This window comes from Sinocyclocheilus grahami, unplaced genomic scaffold (genome assembly GCF_001515645.1).
Source record: "Sinocyclocheilus grahami isolate Dianchi unplaced genomic scaffold, SAMN03320097.WGS_v1.1 scaffold741.1, whole genome shotgun sequence".
Classification (NCBI taxonomy): Eukaryota; Metazoa; Chordata; class Actinopteri; order Cypriniformes; family Cyprinidae; genus Sinocyclocheilus; species Sinocyclocheilus grahami.
The window spans coordinates 430,120-454,692 of NW_015505920.1; the positions used below are offsets into that span (position 1 = coordinate 430,120).

Here is a 24,573-nt window from a genome sequence, read left to right on the forward strand (position 1 = left end):
ATTATTCCACCCACCAGCTATCCCACATTCATTGTGTGTGCATTTGTGTACGTGTGTATGTTTCAAAAGCAATTAAGGCGCATTTGCATACAGTTGCATTTTACAAACCCAGAGGAACCCTCACGTAGCAGAACCAAGCCAAGTCTTCTGTGCTAAAAAAGGATGCTTTAATATTCCCACTATCTAGACTCTACTCAAGTCTCTGTAAGCCATAGCTGTCAATTATTCCACCCACCAGCTATCCCACATTCATTGTGTGTGCATTTGTGTACGTGTGTATGTTTCAAAAGCAATTAAGGCGCATTTGCATACAGTTGCATTTTACAAACAGCATTATAAATATTGAAACAGTCGGAAAGAGAAAAATCTACATCACATAAAAAAGAGTGAGACTGATTACTTAAATCAGTATTGATTAGTTCTGAATAAAATTGAAAAACTGGGAACAATGGGAAGGGGTGAGGACACACACATATCACTGCATTGGAAGTACAGCATAATTGGTTTGTCTGCTGTCTGTCAGCTGCGGTGAGATGATATATGAGGAATTAAATAGTGTCTAACCTGTACAGCAATTTTCCTCTAATCAGAAAGGATCTGCAGGTATAAGTGGAGAATGAAAATGGGCCATTCTGCAGGATATTAGTCTTATGTATGGAGTTAGTCCTGTCTCATTCTGGACTCTGGCTCTAGGTTGTCACTCACCTGTGAACTCACTTACACTACCTTAAGCAGGTAATATAATGCTGATATACAGTGTATAATATACTGATATTAATGATCAATCTGTCTATCTTAGAATATAAATAGTTTTGTTTTTGTGTTATCACTGCTGAAAATATTCTTAGCAGGTTTAAGCTGGTCTCCCATTCTGACCAGTTGAAAAGTACTCGGTACTCAAAACCCCTCTAAAACCAGGCTGGGATGTTAGACAAGCTCAGATGTTTTTTCTTCAGTTGTTAATAAGAAATATTGAACACATGCTTGAATGGAGTGGACAAAATGATCATTTTCAGTGCTTGACATCAATTCCATCCCCTCTCTGTAACTCCCACCATGTTCTCTTTTACTCACTCTTAACACTCTGTTTCTTTCTTTCTCTCAGACTGTTGGTCTGCAGTCTGGGATTGTGTTTCATTTCCCCAGTCTGTAATTTTAGCAGGGCAAATTTGCTAAAACTGGCTCTGGTACATTTTTAACATACAGTACACACAAACTTGAATAACACGACACACACATACAAAGATACAATACACGAACACAAGGGAACTGTTTAATTTCATTGGGCAAACAACTACTAAATGCCATTACAAATAATCACTGTGCCTCTGTAGTAGTGTGTATTACAGCAAGAAAAATTCACTCTTGCGTGTGCTTTAATAAATTTCAGATAGATGAGTGGTCTCTGTGCACACATATGGGTGTAAGCAAGAAGCTTATTGCTTTTAAAAAATGACCGTAACATCAGTATGAAGACATCAGTATTCTTCAAAAGAAATAGTTACATTTATTATTAATAATAGTATTTCGATTTGCAACAGATTTTTTCCATATGATATAGTTAATTAATCTGTTCACTGTGCTTTATGTGAATGCCGAACAACATAATTTGGCACATTAGAATTCAACTGATTTGAAGTTCAGTCGTTTGATTTGGTCTCAATTGCAATTTAGAGTCAGTCAATCTATGTTTTATATGCATAGGTGTTAGAAAACCTTTTTTTTTTTTGTATAGTGTTCCTATAGATCAAACAGAATGACATTAGGCATGCTAAGGTCATGGATTTGATTCCCAGGAAGGCATAAACTGATAAAAATTTATACTTTGAATGCACTGGCCGGTTTTGGATAAAAGCATCTGCTAGATGCATGAATGTAAGTGTATATAATGGAACACATTATGCAATATAAATATCAAATCAAACCTCATACCATTAGGGCTTTTGCTTTCAGAAGTGACACAGTGTCTATAAAGCACACCCACACACTGATACCATGCTCAGATCCATTTACACAGGCCAGTCATTTGCCTCCTGAGGGATGATTCCATCATAATACATACACTGAATGAGTTCAGACCTTCTGACCAATCAAAAGACTCAAACGTATTGTGCTGAAATTGGACCAGGTTGATAATCTCTAAGAAGTTTCTGTGAACATTTTCTATGTAGGTAATTACTGACTCAGAACAGATGCTCAGTTTATTTTTTGTCAACTTAATTCCAAAGTTACAGAATTCACAACTAATTAAAGTACTGCTAAACTGAATGATTAAGTGTATTTAATTGGCAATATAAAGTAAAATTTCACAGAATGTTGTGAGGAAAAAAATTACAATATTGGCTGTCTAAACAAAACATGTCAATGAAACATCTGCATCTAATAATGGAAAATAGAAGAGAGTGGAAATACACAATGTCGAGAGACAGAAACCTGTTAAAGGATTTATATTATGAATAATATGCTATGCCTATAACTCTGCAGAAACCTTGACTGCAACCTGCATTGCAGCTGAAAGAGAAGAATCATACTCACACGCACACACCATAACTGATTTACAGGCACTGCGACATGTAGCACATGACTGGGTGCCGTGCACATACGTTAATTCACATACAGATGCGATTTAGCTGGTATGACCAGTGCGGTATCTCAAACAGCACTCTTAATTTGTCCCTCTGGAGAAGATACGTGCACAAGCTGGAAAAACATAAAAATAATCCCAAAAACATGAGGCGAGTGCACAGCAGATAACACAAGAGAGACCCCTCCTGTTCTTATTAACACATACACAACCTGTATGCTTAGTTTAGATACTTTTATATGAACGTTTTTAAAAGTCTTTAATGTTTTTCAGTCTGAGCAGCTCCTACACTCTCGGGAAAAAAGATACAAAGCTGTCACTGGGGTGGTAGCCTAATATGCAAAAGCTAAAAAGTGCATCTTTGTACCTTGTTTACCCCTAAATGATACAAATAATTACCTTAAAGGTACATATTAGTACTTTAAAAGTACATATTAGTGTCTAAAGTATACATAATAGTATTATTTGAAAGGGTACCACCCCAATGACAGTCCTGTAGAGAGTGTAAGCGGGGGTTGAGAGTTATATGAACTCTTCTGATTTGTGCTTTGACAGTATGTGCATGTTTGCAACATTACCAGTATCATTTCAAGTGTAGATGTCAGAATCGTTTATGCTTTCATGTATGTTTTATCCCATTTTTCAGTGTCCTTCATGGTAGCATGACAATTAACCTCTTTGAACTGTATCATTATGTGTGTCCTTTGCTGTGATTTGAATCAATTGCACAGTAATACCATTTGCAACTGTTTTTAATCAACTGAAGTGTTTATCAAAAACACAGATATAAATCTTTACATGCAAAGGCTCCTTTTTTATATTCACCTATACTTCAAATGAAGCAATTAGCCTTACTAGCAAATGTCTATGTGTTTGTTTTTATTTTGAGCCACAGCATGAAAATAACTGTTTACTTAGAATAACCTGCTCATTGCCTAAGTCAAAATATCAATCCAACTAAACATAAGTTGCTCAGAGGTTGTGTTTCTTCGCTCACAAGTTCTCACTGATATGTCATTTAATATTTATCACTGATATTTTCATTTGATATTTATACTGCACAGTTTTGCTTCTCAAGTTAAATGATCTAGTTTTAAGGAGTTTCCAAATTTCTTCTGGACAGCAAGAGACAATACTGATTAAGAAGTCTCCATTTAATGTCATTGCTGTCTAGGAGAAAAAATAAAGGCATTAAAGAGATCTCATTTGTTTTTTCTTTCCTATAGTCACATATTAGGAGGAACAGGCTATTTGATAAGGATATGTTTGTGTATTCCTGTAGCAGACACACTGACACTTTGACTAGTGTAAATAGCTGTGAGTGAAGACAGTCGTACTCCTTCTCATGCCTCGTATGTGGATTTGCATAGATAAATGTTCTGTTATCCTTTCAAATGAAGGTCAGTGCACCATCATTATCTGTCAGCTTGGTTCACTCTCACCCTTATCCTCTCTGTCTTCTTCTCTCAATTACTCATCATCACATGGACACGCTTTCAAACATTCGCTGACATTGTCATTCTCATTCAGGAGCAGTCTGCATGGTAGATAAATGTTCTGTTATCCTTTCAAATGAAGGTCAGTGCACCATCATTATCTGTCAGCTTGGTACACTCTCACCCTTATCCTCTCTGTCTTCTTCTCTCAATTACTCATCATCACATGGACACGCTTTCAAACATTCGCTGACATTGTCATTCTCATTCAGGAGCAGTCTGCATGCAGACACCCTTCAGCAGTTCAATGCAAACACAGCTGTGTTATAAAACAAGGCTAATGCACAGACAACCCTCACCGATCCACTCCCACTGACATGCACATGGCTTGGTGAAATGACTTCCTGCGCAGCGATTCCAAAATTATCCAAGTGCTGCAATAAGCTCAGAATTTTCCAGGAAGTGAAATACAACCCTCAACCGTTTGAACTAATTTGCCTGGTACCAGACATTGTATTCTCTGAGTTTCTTTTACTCATTTCATCAGGTCTCTAGCACAAATCATTACAAGCCTGTTTGGTTTAACCAATGGTGGGAGTTTATAAAATAAAATAAATATAAAGCTTATATACAATTAAAAAGTGTTCAAAATTTGTGTCATTAAGCATGTTGTTATGGATCTCATTTACACAAAACATGCTTCATTTTCAGATGAACATTATTGAAAGTAAGATAACTTGCAGTTCAGAGAGAGTAAGATGCTGATAATCACGGATTCAGTGAGTTCATTCAGTTCAAGGATTCACTAATTCAGACTCCTGAGGTTGTAAGTCAGATTTTAATCATTAAAAGAATTTGTTCAAAAGATTAATTTGTTCATTAATGACACTATTTTATCTGTGTTATATTTATTGTATTTGCTACCATTTTTTGGTAAGTTCAGTCTCATCTCATCATTTAATGCAGCCTTTAAAGTGTGTGGTTTGACAGTGTATGTTCATGTGTGTCTAGAGTACATGAATTTCAGAACAGACCTCTTCATCAGAGGTGGGTTGATGTGATATAGGCTTCATATGGTTTTGATCTGGCTGAAGACTCCCCTGGTATTTCTCCCTGTGTGTGCTTTGACTTGGAAAGACTCCAGAGCAGGAGTTCATATTTAGATCAAGTAATCAGATCTATTTTGATGTTTTTTCTGGCAGTGAACATATTCATCTCTGATCTTCTGTGTGTGCATGCTGCTTTTGCTGGTATGAGATTGGTAGTGTCTCATCTGTGAAGAAACTTTATCACTTTTATTAAAGCTGAAAAGAACTATTTTTATCGTTGATTTTTAAATATCACTGCACTTTGCATTTCTTTCTTTTATGTGTAGGTGTAATTGTTTTTTTGGTCGTTAGACAGAGGTTATATGTTAAAAGTTTGATTTAATGGCTTATCTGCTATTGACTGCTCTTTCCTGTCTGTTCTATATTGATTGCTGTGTGACATATGACATTGATCTGTAGTAAATGGGTACTTTAGATTTAAGGCATTGATAGTGTTTTTTTTAAATATGCATTCTAGCATGTTCCATAGCTTTGATAACCTATATAATAAATCATTATATGTAATGTTTGCTTTTTAGATTGCCTGTGTCAGATATACTTATCAGTCTTCTTTGTACTCTTTCTGCAGGATGGTTCAAAACAGAGGCAGGCAAGGAAGAAGACTGTCTCATTTAGCTCCATGCCAAGTGACCGCAAAATGAACAGCACAGCCGCCTGCATGGCCTTCATGATGGAAGGCTGTGAGATGAAGAAAGTTCGCTCCAATTCTCGAATGTACAGTCGTTACTTCCTGTTGGACCCTGACATGCGCTGGCTCCGCTGGGAACCATCGAAGAAAGACTCAGAGAAGGCAAAGCTTGAGATCAAGAGCATCAAAGAAGTTCGATTGGGAAAGAAAACACCCGTCCTACGCAGCAACGGCCTCTCTGATCAGTTCCCGGATGAGTGTGCGTTCTCAATTATATATGGAGACAACTACGAGTCCCTGGATCTGGTTGCCAGCACGGCAGATGTGGTTAGCACCTGGGTGATGGGACTGCGGTACCTGGTCTCATATGGGCGGCACATGGTGGGCGTAGTCGAACCCAGTCAACCCAGTGTAAGAACGTCCTGGATTGGGTCCATGTTTGAGCTAGCTGATCCAGAAAGGCAAGGACACATTGACCTGTTCCGGGCCACCCAAATCATCAAGGGTCTCAATCCTGGCATGAGGGAGTCTCGTATTGAACTGAAGTTCAAAGAGCTACAGAAGGCCAAGGACTGCTATGGTGAAGGCATTGATTTAGACATATTTGTAGAGGCCTACTGTGAACTGTGCACACGTCCTGAGATCTTTTTCTTGCTAGTGCAGTTCTCCAGCAACAAAGAGTACCTGGACTCCAAGGACTTGATGCTCTTTGTGGACGTGGAGCAGGGAGTCGAGGGAGTCACCGAGGAAATGTGTCGGGAGATTGTGCGCAAATTCGAACCCTCCGTTGAAGGACGTGACAATGGCTACTTGTCCATAGATGGCTTCACACACTACCTCCTGTCATCCGAGTGCCATATTTTTGACCCACAGCACAAACATGTTTGTCAGGATATGGCACAGCCCCTTTCACACTACTACATCAACTCTTCTCACAATGCCTCACTTTTGGAAGATCACTATTGGGGCTCATCAGACCTCAGCAGCTACGTTCGGGCTCTACGCATGGGTTGTCGAAGCCTGGAGGTTGTAGTCTGGGATGGCGTTGACTGTGAGCCCGTGGTCTATGTCCGTAGCTCTGTTGCCTCCCAGCTGGCATTTTGTAAAGTTGTAGATGTCATTAACCAGTATGCCTTTGAGAGTTCAGAGTATCCACTAATCCTCTGTCTTGTCACACACTGCAGTGTTCCCCAGCAGAGGGTCATGGCTCAACACCTGAAGAAGATCCTTGGGGACAAACTGCACATTGAGCCTCCCAATATGGAGGATCACTACTTGCCCTCCCCTGAAAAACTCAAGGGAAAGATACTCATCAAAGGAAAGAGCCTGCCTTCAGACTCGCAAGATTCTGAAGGGGAGGTTACGGAAGAAGAAGAAGGCTTTGAGATGTCCAGGAGAATGATGGGTGGAGACGATAAGGACCAGCTCAATGGGATTGGCTGCAAACGGTTACGACTCTGCAAAGAACTTTCTGACCTAGTCACCCTCTGCAAGTCTGTTCAGTTCCGCGACTTTGAGACATCGAAACGGGAACAGAAGCATTGGGAGATTTGCTCCTTTAATGAAGTTGATGCCAACCGCTTTGCCAATGAGTTTCCTGAGGACTTTGTCTCCTACAATAAGCGATTTCTGTCACGGGTGTACCCTACACCCATGCGCATTGATGCTAGCAACATGAATCCACAGGACTTCTGGAAGTGCGGTTGCCAAATTGTGGCCATGAATTACCAGACTCCAGGTTTGATGATGGATTTGAACCTTGGTTGGTTTAGGCAAAACGGCAACTGCGGCTATGTCCTGCGTCCAGCCATAATGCGTGAGGAGGTGTCGTATTTCAGTGCCAATGCTCGTGACTCACTTCCTGGAGTCTCAGCCCAACTTCTCCACATCAAGGTGATCAGCGGTCAAAACCTACCAAAGCCTCGAGGCTCAGCTGCTAAAGGTGACGTGGTAGAGCCGTACATCTACGTGGAGATCCATGGAATTCCTGCAGACTGCGCAGAACAACGCACAAAAACTGTCTCTCAAAATGGTGACAATCCGATTTTTGATGAAAGCTTTGAGTTCCAGATCAACCTTCCCGAATTGGCTGCTTTGCGTTTTGTTGTCCTTGATGATGACTACATTGGCGATGAATTTATTGGCCAGTACACCATTCCTTTTGAGTGCCTGCTTCCTGGTTACCGGCACGTACCACTGCAGTCACTTACAGGAGAGTTTTTGCCTAACACTACACTGTTCGTTCACGTTGCCATTACAAATCGGCGAGGTGGGGGCAAGGCCCATAAGAGGGGTCTCTCTGTAAGAAAGGGTCGTAAAGCAAGGGAATACACCTCCACTAAGACCACAGGGATCAAAGTGGTAGATGAGCTCTTCAGGGCATCAACCCAGCCACTACGGGAAGCAACAGACCTACGGGAAAACGTGCAGGTATGAATTCGGTCTTTTCAGGGTCAGTGTTTTTCAGATTTTGTTGTTTGAGTCTGTTTGCACTGAATTTTTTGAGAAATTGCACTGAGAGCAACCACTGATATTGAAAGTATTAGTGATATTTGTAGTTCATTAGATGATACTATCAGATGTTCTTTTCTCATTAGAGAGCAAAGTTCCTTCCTCTTCACATTTAAATAAACCAAATAATAAATGTTGTGCCAAAGCACAAAATGTATTTGGTATGAAATGGGAAATTTGCTTGCAATGTCATGAAGGTCTTACAAAGAAAAAAATTATAAATTCCTTTCCTGTTGACTGGCATCAGCTGCCACTTACAGTTTTTACAAGCTGCCTTGGCCCTACAGGGAGTTCATGGGAGGTAAAGGGGTTGTAACAAGGATTATGACAACACAGTATTGAAAACACGCTTAAAATTGCCTTGTAGTCAGGGACAGGTAGAAAGTGAGAGAGAGAGAAAATACAAGATACAAGAAAGAAACCAAGTGGAAGCTTTTGTTGTTGAGCTCATTAGTAATGCCTTTAAAACCAGATCCTCTCTAACGATGTTTTCACATCTTTTAAAAAATGCTTGTGCTTTTACAGATGAGAGAATTCAGTGAGACTGCTGATGTTTTTCAAATGCTAGAATGTTAAATGATTAGTTCACTTCCAGAATAAAAAATTCCTGATAATTTACTCACCCCCATGTCATCCAAAATGTTCATGACTTTCTTTCTTCAGTTGAAAATAAATTATAGTTTTTGAGGAAAACATTCCTGGGGATCAATGGGGATCAAGGAGTTGAAGGTCCAAATTGCAGTTTCAATGCAGCTTTAAAGGGCTCTACACGATCCAAGCCGAGGAATAAGGGTCTTGTCTAGTGAAACGATCTGTCATTTTCTGTTCGTCTTGCACTAGCTCTGCGATGCGCGTCTCTGACTTCACACATTATGAAATCACATTGGAAAGGTCACGTGCAGTTAGCTCTTCGTCTGTGTACTCCGTTTCAAAAAGTTAGGGTAGGGCGAAAAACATCTAATTTTCTCCTCCAACTTCAAAATTGTCCAACATCGTTATTTTACCTTTTTTTGTAAAGGCCGTTTGACTTTCTTTGCACGTTTGCTTTGTAAACACTGGGTCGGTACTTTCGCCTACATCAGGCGTGACCTTTCCAACGTGATTACGTAATGTGTGAAGTCGAGCTAGTGCAAGACGAGCATTTGTGGTAAATTTTTTTTTTTTTTTAGAAAATGGCAGTTCGCTTCGCTAGACAAGACCCTTATTACTCAGCTGGGATCGTGTAGAGCCCTTTGAAGCTGCTCTAAAACGGCAATTTGGACCTTCAACCCATTGGCCACCATTGAAGTCCATTATATGGAGAAAAATCCTGGAATGTTTTTCTCAAAAACCTTCATTTCTTTTTGACTGAAGAAAGAAAGACATGAACATCTTGGATGACATGGGGGTGAATAAATGATCAGGAAATGTTTATTCTGGAAGTGAACTAATCCTTTAATCATACTTTTTCGTTGAATACTGGTGGAGGAGTAAAATTGCAGGGTTATAAAGGCAATGCATCATTCCAGTTCATGTCATGAAATATTGGGTGCAAGCTGCAAATAATATTGATTTCAAAGGACTCTTGCTCAGCAGATAACAATAGAATAGGTAACATCTTGTCCTCTAGCACATGGTCCTAATTTAAGAAGACTAAAACCTCAAAGGACATCCCATTAGATGATTAGAGACAGAAAACATATGGCCAACTCGAGCTGTCCTTCTGCTCTGGATCTCTCCCCTTGTCTTTGAATTTGTGCGCATATGCATTGTGTTATTTCATTTCATTCCTATTCCACAGATCTGTGTTTTGCATACCCTTATTGTCTTATATTGTCCATTTCTCTGGTTTTGCATATGTTCACACAGCTGACCTAGTTTTTTATATCAATGTTTCTAGTCTACTTTATTTAAATGAAATGAAAGCTTACATTTACATTTATGCATTTGCTTATAGTGCATTTAATGTTTACATAATATATGCTACATACTAACATACTCTGCTGTTTGATTTGCAGCTGATGTTGGGTGTGTAGTTGTGTATTTTACATATAGATTGCTGTTGCCATCATCTAATGCTCATTTAAAGTTATCTTTAAAAACACGAATAATTTAACACAATATAACACTGTTAAAAGTAATCTTTAGCAGAATGTGTATAGCGTTGTAATGCTGCTATTAAGAATGTATGTGTTGTGTAACGCTTTATTTCATCCTGCTGTATCTTGGAATAAGATCAGGGAAGATGAGTGCAGAGCACAAAGCGCCAGGTGATGCTGTTCTTGGCAGGATGTTATTCTGCTCTATCATTTGTAAAGTTTCAACATCCAGCTGTCTGCTGCTTCCTCTTTCTCCATGTCTCTCTCACACACTTAAACAGCAAGAATGGTCTTCATGGTCTCCATGGTGTCATAGCAATCCCACAGGAAGCACTCTTAGTGTAGAATGATCTGTCACTGCTGTGAACCGCACTTTGAGACTAATGAAATAACAACTTCAGCACACACACAGACTCACAGTGAATGTGAATATGCAGATGATTAGATAATGGTTCTTTGGTATGGGTACTTTAACATTTTTATTTTTGAAATCACATCTTGAACTATTTTCGTTTCACAAAGCCATTTGTAAATATGGCTTGTGTGTCAGTTTTAAATTTGATCCTATCGGCCTATCACGAGAAAGTGATCTTTCAATGTGGAGAAAAAGCACTAGTCAGGCTTGTATTGCAACCATACTGAATCCTGATTCTAATCTAAATCTGCTCAGCTTTAAATATGCACAAATTAGCGTGCACAGCACACAGAGTTTACTATGCACACTGTCATGAGTCAGCACTTTTGACTAGCATAACATCCTGTCTAAAGTTAACGTGCCTTTTCTAGACTCAGCTTTATAATTGTGTCTAAACCACAGAGCCAGTAAGTGGATGAATTAGACTTGTGCTGCAGTGTTTAATAGGTAAATACGAGTATTTCATGGCCATAGACAGCTTTATTGCTCAACGGCAATAACGCACCCCAGTTTGAAATGCCATGTTCAAAATTACTTTTGTTCCACAAAATAAATTAATGTGTTTGGGACATCATGAGGGAAAATTAAATAATTAATTTACATTTTTGTCCATTTTATCTCACTGGCGTTTAGTAGAAATAACTAAGATATTAAGTAGATCTTCTTTGTGAATTTTTTTTTCTGTTGGCTCACTTATATTCCATATTCATTTTTATTCATGATTTGCATGTTCTCAGTGACTCATACACTCTATTTGTACCCAAATCATTGGTCACGATAGTCTGTTTTTACACTATATTTCTGATCCATTTTCACATTAGAGCTCAGCAAAGAGTTCATTAAACCGAAAATAACAAAAATTAATGATTAATAGAGAAAAAAAGTGCATTAGACAGAGGAGCTCTTCATGTACATGTGTGGGTGGCTGTTTGAGACTGCTGGTAGCTCTCTTATATGAACAAATAGTCCAAGTCTGTTCCTGAACACCTGTATTTAAACACACCATCAATTTTCCTTACAGGCAAGCATAAGTCTCAGTTATAAACATTTGTCAACAGGAATGTACTGTGTGTGTGTGTGTGTGTCAGTGCTTGTCAGCCCAATATTGGCTGTGTAGGATTCCCACTTTGAATTAGGCCTCCATGAGGGTCAAACTAATCTATGATTTGTCAGGTGTCAAGGTATTTGTTAGACTCTGAATCAGGAATATAGTGCCTTGTCTCACAGTAGAAATTTTTGAAGAACTTTCTGACACATCTTTGAAAGCACCTGCTTAGATCAGCATGCATTTCTCTATGTTGGTCCAGGTTGGTTTAAAGTGGTTAGAGCTTTCATGTTCACAATATATGGATTAAAATTTTAAGAAACTAGGGAGTGGAATGAGACACAGCCACACTCAATGCCTAAGCAGTTTAACAAATGTGTGTAAATAATATACTGTATATCGATGTGTGTATGTCCTTACTTGATTCTGAATTGAACTTTAAAACGTATAATTGAACAAGTAGCTACAACAAAAGAGACAAGGAAAGGAAACACATCTCATCTGGCCTGAGGAATGCAGATAAATCTCTTCTGTCAATAGAGCTTATTAGCGAGTGTGCGAATGTGTTTGTGAGTTTGAGCTTTTCTGGGGAGGGCGTTCCTGATTTGGAAGTCTCACTTCCAGACCTGACTTCCTGTTACCTGTTTTTGATTTCCTATAGATGATCCAGACGAGTCGCACACTGATCGAATCAGCCGATGGCGTGTACTCTAAACTTACACAAGCACAGCGAGCAGGTAATGTTGCACAAACACACACATACACGTAACAGCAGTGAGATTAACAGTGCAAGCACATCGCCGGTTGATTATTTAAATACAGTATGTCACAGTTAGGCATTATTAATGACTGTCATGCTTGTTTCTGTTTACTCATGGAGCAACAGGAAATAAACTCTTACACACAGTTTCATGCTCCATTAATAATCAGTGAACTCTATAATAATCTACTCTGTAGCTGATGTGACTGTTTCTACAGAGCACAGTGGAAAACTGTTTTTCTTTGTGTCTTTTTGCATGTTTTGGAAAAACATTTTAGTCATCTGACCTCCTGTGGACAGTATTGCATAGCCTGGGGGCTTTTTACCCACATTTGACATAACACAAATACCAACAGACAGAATTGTCCATTATTTTGAAGTGATGCAAGGGGGCTTGTGCCCTAAAGCTTTTTACTGTGTTCACATAGATAAAGCTAAGATTTGAGCAAGAGAGAGAGAGAAATATATATACTTTAATATAACAATGTTTGTTTAAAAAAACAAAACTTATTATCAATAATTTATCTCATAAATTAATAAAAGTATATGCCACGAGGGTCATGCATTGCAGTGATTTTACAGCGGAAATGGGGTGTTCATTAGTTGCAATAACACTATATTTTAAGAATGCAACATTTTATAAGACACAACAGGGAATAGGATATGATATCACGCTTAAGGGCTTCTGTTTTTTAAATAAATGTGAAATGTGAAAGTGACTTGTGGCCAAGTAGGGTGTCCCATACTTCGAATTTGTGCTCTGTATTCATCCCATCCACGTGCACACACACAGCAGACTACCAAGACTCTGAGAACCTGCCGCGACCTTTGGGTTACAAGTCTGACTCTCTAACCATTAGGCCACAGCTCCCCCATATACACAACCATTCAAAATGTTGATGGTAAGATTTTTTTATATTTTTGAATATGCTCATCAAGGCTGCCTTTATCTGATCAGTAAAAACAGAAATATTCTGAAATATTATTGCAAATTTAAAAGAAATGTTTTCTATTTGAATATATTTTAAAATAAATGAATTTAATCCTTCCTTTTCAAATTTCAAATTCATTTAATTGTATTCCTGTGATGCAAAGCTGAATTTTCAGCATCATTCCTCCAGTCTTCTGTGTCACATGATCCTTCAGAAATCATACTAATATGCTGATTTGCTGCTCAAGACACATTTCTTATTATCATCAGAAATCATGATATATATTTTTTAGTATTCTTCGAATACTATCCACCTTTTTCTTCCTGTAAAAATGGGCGCGGCCATTTGTAAATTCTATGGGTCTGGCTTCCGGTCTCATCCGCGTCCAGCTATTTTTAGCTGTACAGAACGGCTCGTTTTGCTGCTTGATATTAAAAATTGGTGTGTCTTACTATATCATTCGAATGTGTTGTCTTAATTACGAACACACTGGTTTATAATGCAGACAGTTTTACCGTTTACTGCACATTGTTATTCTTCCCGTTATTTCCCTACAGCAGCTAATGAACCGGAGGCTTACTTCCGCGTTAAAGAAAAAGGTGGATAAAGTTAAAAATAACAGCTTTTATTTGAAAGTTTTTGTACAATGTAAATGTCTTTACTGTCTCTTTTGATCAGTTTAATACATCCTTTCAGAATAAGTATTATTTATTCATTATTATTATTATTTTTTAGAAACGTACTGACTCAAAACTTTTGAATGGTCGTGCACATTCAAATTCTGAAAATATAACATTGACTCAAATTTTGTGATCTTTTTCACCAAAATTGAAACGTGAAACTTCTTTACATGAGCTTATGAATGGAAGTCAGTCGAGTGCAATGTCTAGTGTGACTGCGGCCTTAGGCGTAACACGACACAAATTAGTCTGTAATTATTATTGATAAAAATCTTATACTAAGAAATATTGCTGATTGTACTAATTTCAGGCTGTTTGTGGTTGCTAAGCTACATTGTGCATTAATACATAATGTGTGTATTAATACAGGTGTGTGTTTATATTCATTTTCCAGCAGCTTTGAATGGAGCTCATGCAATCAGAATCAAAATTTGGAACAATCAGTTTTATAACGTTTCCTCAGAACCCCTGGTCGGCCTTGTGTCACCATGTTAATGGAGAAATCTGCTTTAGAGAGCAACAGAGCATCAGTAAATAAACAAGGTTGGCGTGCTCTAGCGCCGTCTCCTCGCCCACTCTTTCTCATCTCGTATTCTTCCACCTCCCTTCATCTATCTTGCGCCGCTGGAGAGGTTGAATCATGCCTTTGCTAATGACCTTCTCTGCTCTTACTGGTTTTGACTCAAAAATAAAGCCGTTTCTCCAGCACTCGCAGTCTCTCACATTCTGCCGCGCGGATCTGGACTGGTCCGGGTGAGTGTCACAGCTGCCGATCTGAAGCTTAATTAGCAGCGTGAGGGGAGGGTGAGCAGCTGTTTGAGAGAGACGGAGAGCTGTGGAAGGCGCTGATAGCCATGTCCAGCACCTCTCCATTCTAATAAACACTTCGGTCAGACTCTGCTAATTAAATGTGAGTTAAGTAATTATGATGGAGAGGATTGAGGGATTGAGGGAAGGACAAGAATAACTGTCTGTTCATGCTCACGTGTTCAGTTGATTATTGTGTCCCATGGTTGCATAAGGGCAGAAATATACTCTTCATTTCCCTGGATGCTTACATGCATTTCAATTTCAGTCAGACTAAAAGAATAATGTGCCTTTTTTAAATGTCATTAAATAGTTTAAAGCCAAAATTGTTTATTGTAAAAACTGTATTGATGTTACCATGATCTGCTTAGGCCTAACGTAACATAACGTAAACTGAATAGAATAATTGACCATTTTTGTGAACAGCATAAGTGTGATTTGACACATTAAACAAACATTCATTCAAAATTTGAATTAGCATAACCAGGGGTTTTCCCACTAAATTATTGTATTTTGGCGGAAAATATTATATATTGCCTTTTTATATCTCAACCAGTGTTTTTTGTATTATTTATATACGATAATAATATGTATTTAAATTTTGAATTAGATTACTTTTTTATATTTCAGTTTCGATTTTAATTTTTAATTTTTATTTTTTAATAATTTTCTTATGTGCTTTTGTATTTTTTTGTTTAAAAAATATTTCATTTCAATTCTAGTTTTAGTAATTTTACTACTTTAACCTAACCTTTTTTTTTTTTTTTTTTTTTTTAGTTGCCAAAGCAACATTTCCAATTTTCATTTACTTTTACATTTTTCATCCAATATTTATATTTCATTTCAGCTTTATTTCAATTAGTAGTTTTAATAGTTCAGGTTTTAGTTAAAGGGGCATGAACTGCATTTTTTAAATTATTATTTTATAACATTTCCTGAGGTGCACTTATAATCTTTTTTTTTTTTTAATCTAAAATTGTCATAATTTATATATAAATTCCCCTCTGCTTAGAGACTTCAATGTAAATGGCCACTGCTATGGTTGGCTAACATCTTTGCATATGAAATGAATAAATGTTTACAGCATTTTTACTATAACAGCCACCAAGATGAACTAATTGTGAAAACTAATTGTTTTGGTTATAGCACTATATTTAGAACTACTCCCGTTGCATCAAATGTTAGCGTTACACTGTAGCTGAACACGATTTCTGCAGTCTCACGAATACTTTCATCATAACTAACACAGTGAAAACACAATGTACATTAGAGACACATTGAACAGAGTAAACTGTCATTGTACCACACACCTTCTTGATTATATATGACAATGACACATGTTAAGGGGCGTGTCGAGGGGCGAATCACAGAGAATCATGACTTCGCAGATCTCCAGATGTCAAATCCTGGCTTCAGAAGGGTAGGAAATAACTTATATTTTAAACTGGGGAGTTCGTTTTTGAGTTTTCAAATTTGCACTTTAACAAAAAATACAATTATCCCAACAATGCAGAATTATATTTTCTCTTGTATTTGCATTTACTATAGCTTTACATGTTCTCATCAGAACAGATCTGTGACCTATTTGTGGTTTGCAACATGTCAGGTGGATGGATGGACTGTCACACTTGCATGTTTAAATGCATTCAAACGCATTTACTCACACATGCATGTGTATAAATATAACTGTATGCGTTCAGCTTATATTCATAAGAATCTACTTGACATGCTGATATTCAAGGACTCAAATCATCTACGCATTTAAACGCCTATTCAATACTGCCTGTAACTAACACAGTCTTTCTTTAATTCATCGCAATCACTCAGTCCTGCATTTTATTCTGTTACTTTAATCCTGTCCTTCAATTCTTCCCTTAATCCTTTTCTTCATCTAGCTCTTCTTCTCTTGCCTTCATCATGACACCTTCGACTCAAAGATCCCATCCCACATGCAAACATGTCACATCCGATCATCCAATCAGGAGGCGGCATACATCACCATTGCCATAGCAACCACATTAAACGTAACAGGGCAACTTTGTCTGTCATTAAACACTCTCATCTGTATCAAACTTCAAAGGCTCGCAGACACAAACACATGCAGCCATCCTCTAACATGCTGACAGCTCGGAAAGGAACATTGTGTGGAAATGATGGTTGTCTTTTCACAAGCCCTTTCCTCGCACTGTGCCCTTGAAAACGTGGAGCTCCAGGTGAGCTCATTTAGATAACAATGTGGTCAGAATACTGACATGGTAAGCAAATAAACTTGAGCGTGCATGGCTGTACTCGTTTACAGCTGTGCACTAGTGGCCTCGAGGCCCATGTAAAATCATATGAATGCTGAGCAACTACAGCCGATTTTACATAAAAAAAAGAGTATTTATGACTTGCTAACCTTGCAGTAGCAATGTATCTTGGCATAAAAATCAGCTTTGGCAGTGGAGACAAGAGGAGCTGTTCTTGGACCGAATCCTAGCTGAGCGAAGTGGACGATGGGCAGGTGTTAGGGAGCGTTTTGACACCTTCAGGCTTAGTGCCTAGAGAGGGTGTGTCTGAACTTGCACAAATACACACTCAGACGTTTCTCTTACACATGTGCACTAGTCGCACCAGCTGAGAGCCCACATCATAGCTAGCGTTTCATTCAGGATGTCACAAATGTGTTCTGCAGGTTTGTGGGTTTTTATCCATGAGAGTGTGTGTTAAAACCAGAGTAAAAGTAAAACAGGCAGCAAATTCAAGAAACAGGAAGTGTGAAACATGTGCGTGATTGGAGCACTACTTTGCTGTTGCTTCCTTTAACCTTTGAATGTCATATTAAAGCAATAAGCCTTAATTAAAGCAATAATTCACTGTAAACCACGGCTTCACGGGGCTTATTGGTTTTATAAAACAGTTATTCCATATACGTATTAAGGCTTCCCAAAATAAAACTGAGAAAATAACGTGTAATGATATTCTTCCGCCAAACAATGTAGTTCCTCAGAAATGGTCGTGGTTCCAACAAAGTGGTTGCCGAACAACACACAAATGTAAACAAAGGTGTGTGTTTGTAGGGTAATTTACAACAGCTTCGGACTTGGTTCAACCAATCAGAATCAAGGACCGGAACTATCCGTTTTATAATTATGGATAACCGTTTCAACCTCACAGAAAAAAAAAATAGATAATTGATCATTAAAATTTTGAGATATGAAGTCACAAATGGCAAGATCTGGAATTACATTGAAAAATATAGTTGCAGTTAACTGATTATTTTAATTGGTTTATTATTATTTATTTGTTTGTTTTGGCATTATTCAGCCTTTATTATGATAGGACAGTAGCTAGATAGGAAGCAAAGTTGGATAGAGAGCGGTAATGACTGGATTTCACCTCCAAAAATCCTTAAGACGGCCTTCCATTTCTATTACCTGTCTTTCACTTTTAAAGGGTAAACATTGCTTTTCTCTCTTTAACCTGAAAGATATTTGTGACAGAAATCCCCAACGGAAAGTACCTGGTGCTGCCACAACACTTTTTCATAAGGGATTAATAGCTATTGGTGCAAAATGTACTTTTGTTTACTAGGTAGAAAAGTCTTTTTGATAGAGTGTAGTCAGATATCAACTGTTCTCCGTGAGAAAAAAAACATTTGTGCCACCAATTTTTGTCAACATAAACAGCACTTACTTATCTGCCATCAGATTGGCTCACGGACACTGAGATGCTGTTAACAAACATTTCTGAATCGTACAGTTGGCCTTTCATCGGCTCTATTATTTGAAGCAGATTCTTTTTATTTTCTCATGTTTTCATTTTAATGCATCCATTTGTCGCAGTGCTCTGTTTGTTTTTTCCTATCTCTGTGACTGTCTCTGCTGTGAATGATATATGAAGTGAGTCACGACTGCGATTCGGTTGCCCTGTGGCAGCGTGTCAGAAAAAACAGCTTCTAACAATAATAATGCGCCCATATTACTCTGTGATATCTTTGCCCATATGTTTACAAAACATATTCTTGAGGTCCACTGTATGCTGTCTAGGAACCATAACAGATGTTGCTTTATTGGACTTTCAGGATTGGACTTTCATGAGGATCTGCATCGGATCGGGGCAAGAGAGGGACTGAAAGGGAGGAAGTTACAGAAGGCCATGGAGAGTTACGCTTGGAACATCACTGTGCTGAAGGTTTGTAGTTTTTCTTTATATTCTATTATGTTATTTCCTCTTTACCTTATTTTGCACAACAGTTCAGTATAGGGGATAATCTTTACAGGGTTGCTTGCTAATAGGTATGCATTCAGTGCAGTTACTCCAAGTGTTTCCTGGCTTGCAGCTAAACCACATCCAATCAGATTTCACGCTAGTCTAGGCCACAATTAAATAGCTTTTATCCTGATATCGTTGTGTACCTTACAGTGGCTGAAGTTAAAACTACGTGATCCTTAAACTTGCACTCTGAAGCCGTGGAATTACAGAACAGCGTAATTTATAAAATTATATGTGTGCATTATTATAAAAAGTCTGTAGTGTAATCATATCAATAGTTACTATTATTGTTAATACAAATGTATCACCCAACATAGTATTGGCGTTAGTATAGGATCTCCATATTGTCTCTGCTTTTTTATTGATCTGGGCCCGGTTGCATTAAAGTCCTTAAGTAATTTGACTTAGGGATATTCCTTAGGGGGGGAAAAAAAATCTTTGGTTCTTTTAATTGTGAAAAACCTATTCACTATCTCAACAAATTAGAATACTTCATAAGACCAATAAAAAAACATTTTTAGTGAATTGTTGGCCTTCTGGAAAGTATGTTCATTTACTGTACATGTACTCAATACTTGGTAGGGGGAACCAAAGACTTAAACTACTTCAGTCTGTGTGCATTGAATTTATTTAATACACGAGTTTCACAATTTGAGTTGAATTACTGAAATAAATGAACTTTTCCACGACATTCTAATTTATTGAGATGCACCTGTAGTCGTTACCGAGGAAACCACTTTTTTTCTAAAGTGAAAGCGCCTCCTGCTGACCAATGAAGGAAAATTTACCAAATGTGAAAATTAACCCATGTTTTGATGCTGCAAACACTCAGAGTTGTAAATGTGAACAGGTGGATCGACAAGAAGATAATGCATTATAAAAATCTAAACAATTAAGACATACATTACATTTGTATTAATATTGAATTCATGTAAAGATTAATAATAATTGTTTAAATTAATATAATAATTGATTCAACATCCATTTTCTTAAAAAAATTATATAAAACTTTGTTTTGTAAAAACCTGTAAGTCATGCTTTTTACAGTCATTTTACAGTTTAATATGTTACCATAGTCAATGCCCTACTACACTCATATATTTTATTTGTGCAGGTCTTAAAAATGTCTTAAGTCTTACATTTGAGCTTAAAAATCCTGCTGATACTGAGTTTAAGATGACTTAAGGGAGCTGTTTTGGTCCCTTAAATTTATCAAGGTGAAATAGTTACTAAGGACTTTGTAGCAATGCTTAAGGGAACACTTACATAATTAAGGGGAATACTTAATGACAGCCATAAGTTGACCCTTAGGATTTTTCTTGCAACCCAAGTTTCACTAAGGGTTCCCTTAACCTTATAACTAAGGGATTTCTTAGCTTTATGACTTTCATGCAACCGGGCCCTGATTGGTACTAGGATTGTCTGCTATGCAGCTTCTTGTAGCTTTCAGGTATTAATAAATTTTATTGATGTATTTATTTATTTATTGTTATGGACTTCTAAGAAGCGCAACTGTTTTAACATTGATAATAATATGAAATGTTTCTTCAGATCATTATATTAGAATGATTTCTGAAGGATCATATGACACTAAAGACTAGTGCTGGGTGGTATGACCAAAAATGTATATCACAGTATTTTTCAAAATGATACTGGTTTCACGGTACATGACGGTATTTTTTTATTCATGCATGACCGGGTGTTAACCATATTTTCTACTGATTGAGAGAGGAAATACTGCAGTATATTGACTTAGAATGCCCTATTTTACTGTCATGATGAGTGAATATTGTCAAAAAATACCACACTAAATAGTGACTAAACACGACCCCTTTTAATACATGCTAACCAGAAGTCACTCTCATTTATAATCATGGCATCGTCTAATAAAATCAACATGCATCTACACTAAAGAGTGGCTATGCGGTTGTTTTAGCTATATTAGTTTTTTGTCTGCTGCAGAGCACTGCCTGCGTCTGAGTGACTAAAAAAAACAACAGACAAAAAAGTGCATGTGATATTAACAGACGAACTACGCTACTAAAGACTGGAGTAATTGATTTAAGTAAACGTTAAATTATGGTAATTTATATTGCCATATACTGTGCATCTCTAAACAGATATAGCACATGGAAGAAAGACAATTAACCTGCAATGATGCTCAAGGGTCTTTCCAGTCTTACCCATTATCCCACCAACACTGTGAAAAGTCAAATTTGTGCAGATTGCTAACAACATTGTCAGACATCTTGATCTGTAGTCCTGGCAACATGGTAAAACAAAAGAGCTATCCATAAAGTGAACATATCTACTTTCCCCCCTTCTTTCCAGATCTCGCTCTTTATCTCTCTGGAGATGTGTTTATATATTTATGGCGTTCATGATAAGATAAGCTTCATTAAAGTGCCATGTTTTCTAACAAATTATTGTGTCCATACTTATGTAAACAGATAAACCGCACACAATAGGAACAAAGATAAAGAGATGTCATCTTTAATGTGCGATAGTGTTAATGAACGTGTCAAATTGCGGAACAACCGTATGGATGTGTGTTTGGTCTAGTTGTAGATTTAATTGTCATTGGCTGTCATTGGCAATTCACTCTTGTTGAGCTATCTAAGTTTTAGAATATTTTTGTAGTATATTTAATGGATGTTTATGTATTTAAAATAGAGAGGTTTTTTTTAAATAGGTTTGTGTGCATTTGCAGAGCAGGTATGCAGCACAGGTGGGGTGGATTGTTGTCTTAAGTCTTTCATTGAATTAGATGACTTTAGACTAAAGCACTAAAGAGGCCTAAAAGGGATTGAACTGTTTGTATTTCACACAAAACGTACTGTTCATGTGTCTTTGTGTGCATGGGGTGATTTATTTATTTCTGTTGAAATACATGAATTTCGCACAAATAGATAAGGGTTTTTCAAATGTATTGATTATCTACACCCAAAGATAATTAGGCGTGGAAATCTTTAGGCACTACACGATCCAGTCTGATTTTGATTCTGGAAATGATGATCCGATTCTAAAGCGTTTCTTGATTTACATTTTTTCTTATTAATGAATGAGTTTACCAACTTTGAATATAAAATGTATGTTGAATTTGATTAAATTACTAATATAAGTATAATTACATATTAATAATAAATCCAAACAAGTGTACGTTAAGAATGATTAACTAAATAGCTTCAAAACAATACAATTATAATATAATCTTTGTGAGGGACACATCCTAAAATTTAAAGACAGCATTATTTTTTCATGAATAGAAACCTGTTAATACTGTGTGAAAATCATATTGTATGATATTTAAAATGTGATGTTAAAAAATTACATTGTCACTGTATTAAAGCTAACAGCAATTAAAAAAATATTATCTTGAAAATCTGAATTATTAATAATTGTGTAACTTTAACAGCATATGCTCTTTTCTACTCTTTAAATGTTATATGTATAATATTATATGTATTTATAAATGTATTTATAAAGCCCTTTTCACAGTGTTTTTCCAAAGCAGTGTTTTAAAAATTATTGCATTATATAAATGTTATATATATTTAATATATATAATTTATTTATTAAGTACATTTGTAATATATTTAATAAATAAAGTTAACATATGTATGCCTATATTTTTAAATTTGGTTTTCTCTCAGATATTGCACAAACCCCTAAAACTAATTCATTTGAAATATTGTGTGCTTCATTATGCTGATAAACCACTTCATTTCACGCTTAATTTTATCCTGTGACACTTTGGGATGATGTGCTCAGTCACCTTGTGTTAGACTGAACCCTGCAGGCTGGATGCTTTCATTGCATTTAAGTAGCATTTATGATTTATTCTCAGTGTTTGCATCTAGCATCTAGCAATGAGAAAGAACATTTTTATGCAGTATGGAGACGTTTTAATTTTAATCATGCAATTTTGATACATTATTGATATATTATTATAAAAAAAAAATTATATAAAACATTAAAATAAATAAACGTATATTTACAAATTACAAATATTTATTTCTTTATATTTCATTTTTTTCTATGCTTTTCTTAAGATTCAAGAAATGTCAAGATCACAGTTATAATTTCTAATTTTTTTTAAATTTTGTATCAATTTATTAATTTATTATCTAAAAAAAAAAAAAAGAATGCATGGTTTCCATATGTTTGACAATATTCGATTTGGAATGAATTATTGCAATTTGCACAATTTTAGCACCTCCTGCTTGCACATTTTTGTTGTGAAACCTCAGAAGTTCACAACTTTGACTGTGTTTACTGTCAAGACGTAAACTTCTCTTTTTTTCCCCCTGTGTCTCTTAGGGTCAGGCAGACTTGTTGAAGCATGCAAAAGGAGAAGCGGCAGACACTTTGCGACAGATTCACTGTGCTGCTCACTCGTGCGGCTTGGCCAAGAACGGAGCCTCCACATCCCCTGCCTCACCTCTTCTGCCACCCCACGCAAGGCTCCTGCACACCATCCACGAGACTGAGCCGGACAACACCACCCTGCACTGAGAGAGACGAAGAGAACAATTATCATCCTTTTTTTTTTTTAGTTGATCCATATTGTGAGGAAAGGTGGTCTTCGCCACTTTAGACCAGGGAAAGGGAGCCGTAAAGGAAAGAGTCAGGTGGGTTGAATCAGTAAAGGACAAACAGGAGACAGTTTAACTTTGATCAGTGTGCTTTACTCTCTTCCCAGCTCCGCCATGCCTGCTGGGCTCAGGTCTTACATTGGTATCCCCGGCGTGGAGTCGTGTTTTAAAGGATTATAGTGACCTGCTCTCCTGTGAACACAGCTGCTGTTGCAAATTAGCTGTGATCACTTACTCTAACCACGACTCCAGTCAAAAGCCCCAAATCTCAATCATATTCAGTCATTTAAAGTGATAAATTAAAATTCTGTCATTTACTCACCCCAAAGTCATTCCAAACCTGTATGACTTTCTTCCGTTGAACACAAAAGAAGGTATTTTGAAATATTAATATTCTCGTGGTTTTTGTCCATGCAATGAAAGTCAATGGGGTCCAGTGCTGTTTTGAACATACAGTTTCATTGTATGGACAAAAGTGGTTAAAACATTCTTCAAACTATCTTATTTTGAGAAAACGTATGTTCGTAAATCTGCAGTAAAGTCTAAAATGGGTCAAAACTGCATGGAGGGGTTTGAACTTAAATATCGCCAGACTCCAGATGGGACCAAATTTTTCGAAAAGTACAAAACTACTTGCTGATAGAGATGTAAAGCATTTTGAGCAAACAAAGAGAGCTTCAGCAAACAGAACAAGACAGCAAATACAATGCAAACCACTTACAGAGGCAAAGGCCTCCTC

At 37.1% G+C, this 24,573-nt stretch overlaps 1 protein-coding gene across 1 annotated transcript in view; it reads left to right on the plus strand.

Moving 5' to 3' along the window:
• The window catches only part of LOC107560747 (inactive phospholipase C-like protein 2), a 55,306-nt gene extending 31,117 nt beyond the window's left edge, over positions 1-24,189 (plus strand). Inside the window, exons 2-5 of the mRNA XM_016245004.1 lie at positions 5,698-8,187; positions 12,468-12,543; positions 19,049-19,158; positions 23,560-24,189. Of these exons, the coding sequence (XP_016100490.1) occupies positions 5,698-8,187; positions 12,468-12,543; positions 19,049-19,158; positions 23,560-23,754 (2,871 nt within the window). The 3' untranslated portion in view covers positions 23,755-24,189. The remainder of the gene's footprint in view (positions 1-5,697; positions 8,188-12,467; positions 12,544-19,048; positions 19,159-23,559) is intronic.
• The last annotated feature ends 384 nt before the right edge of the window (positions 24,190-24,573 follow it).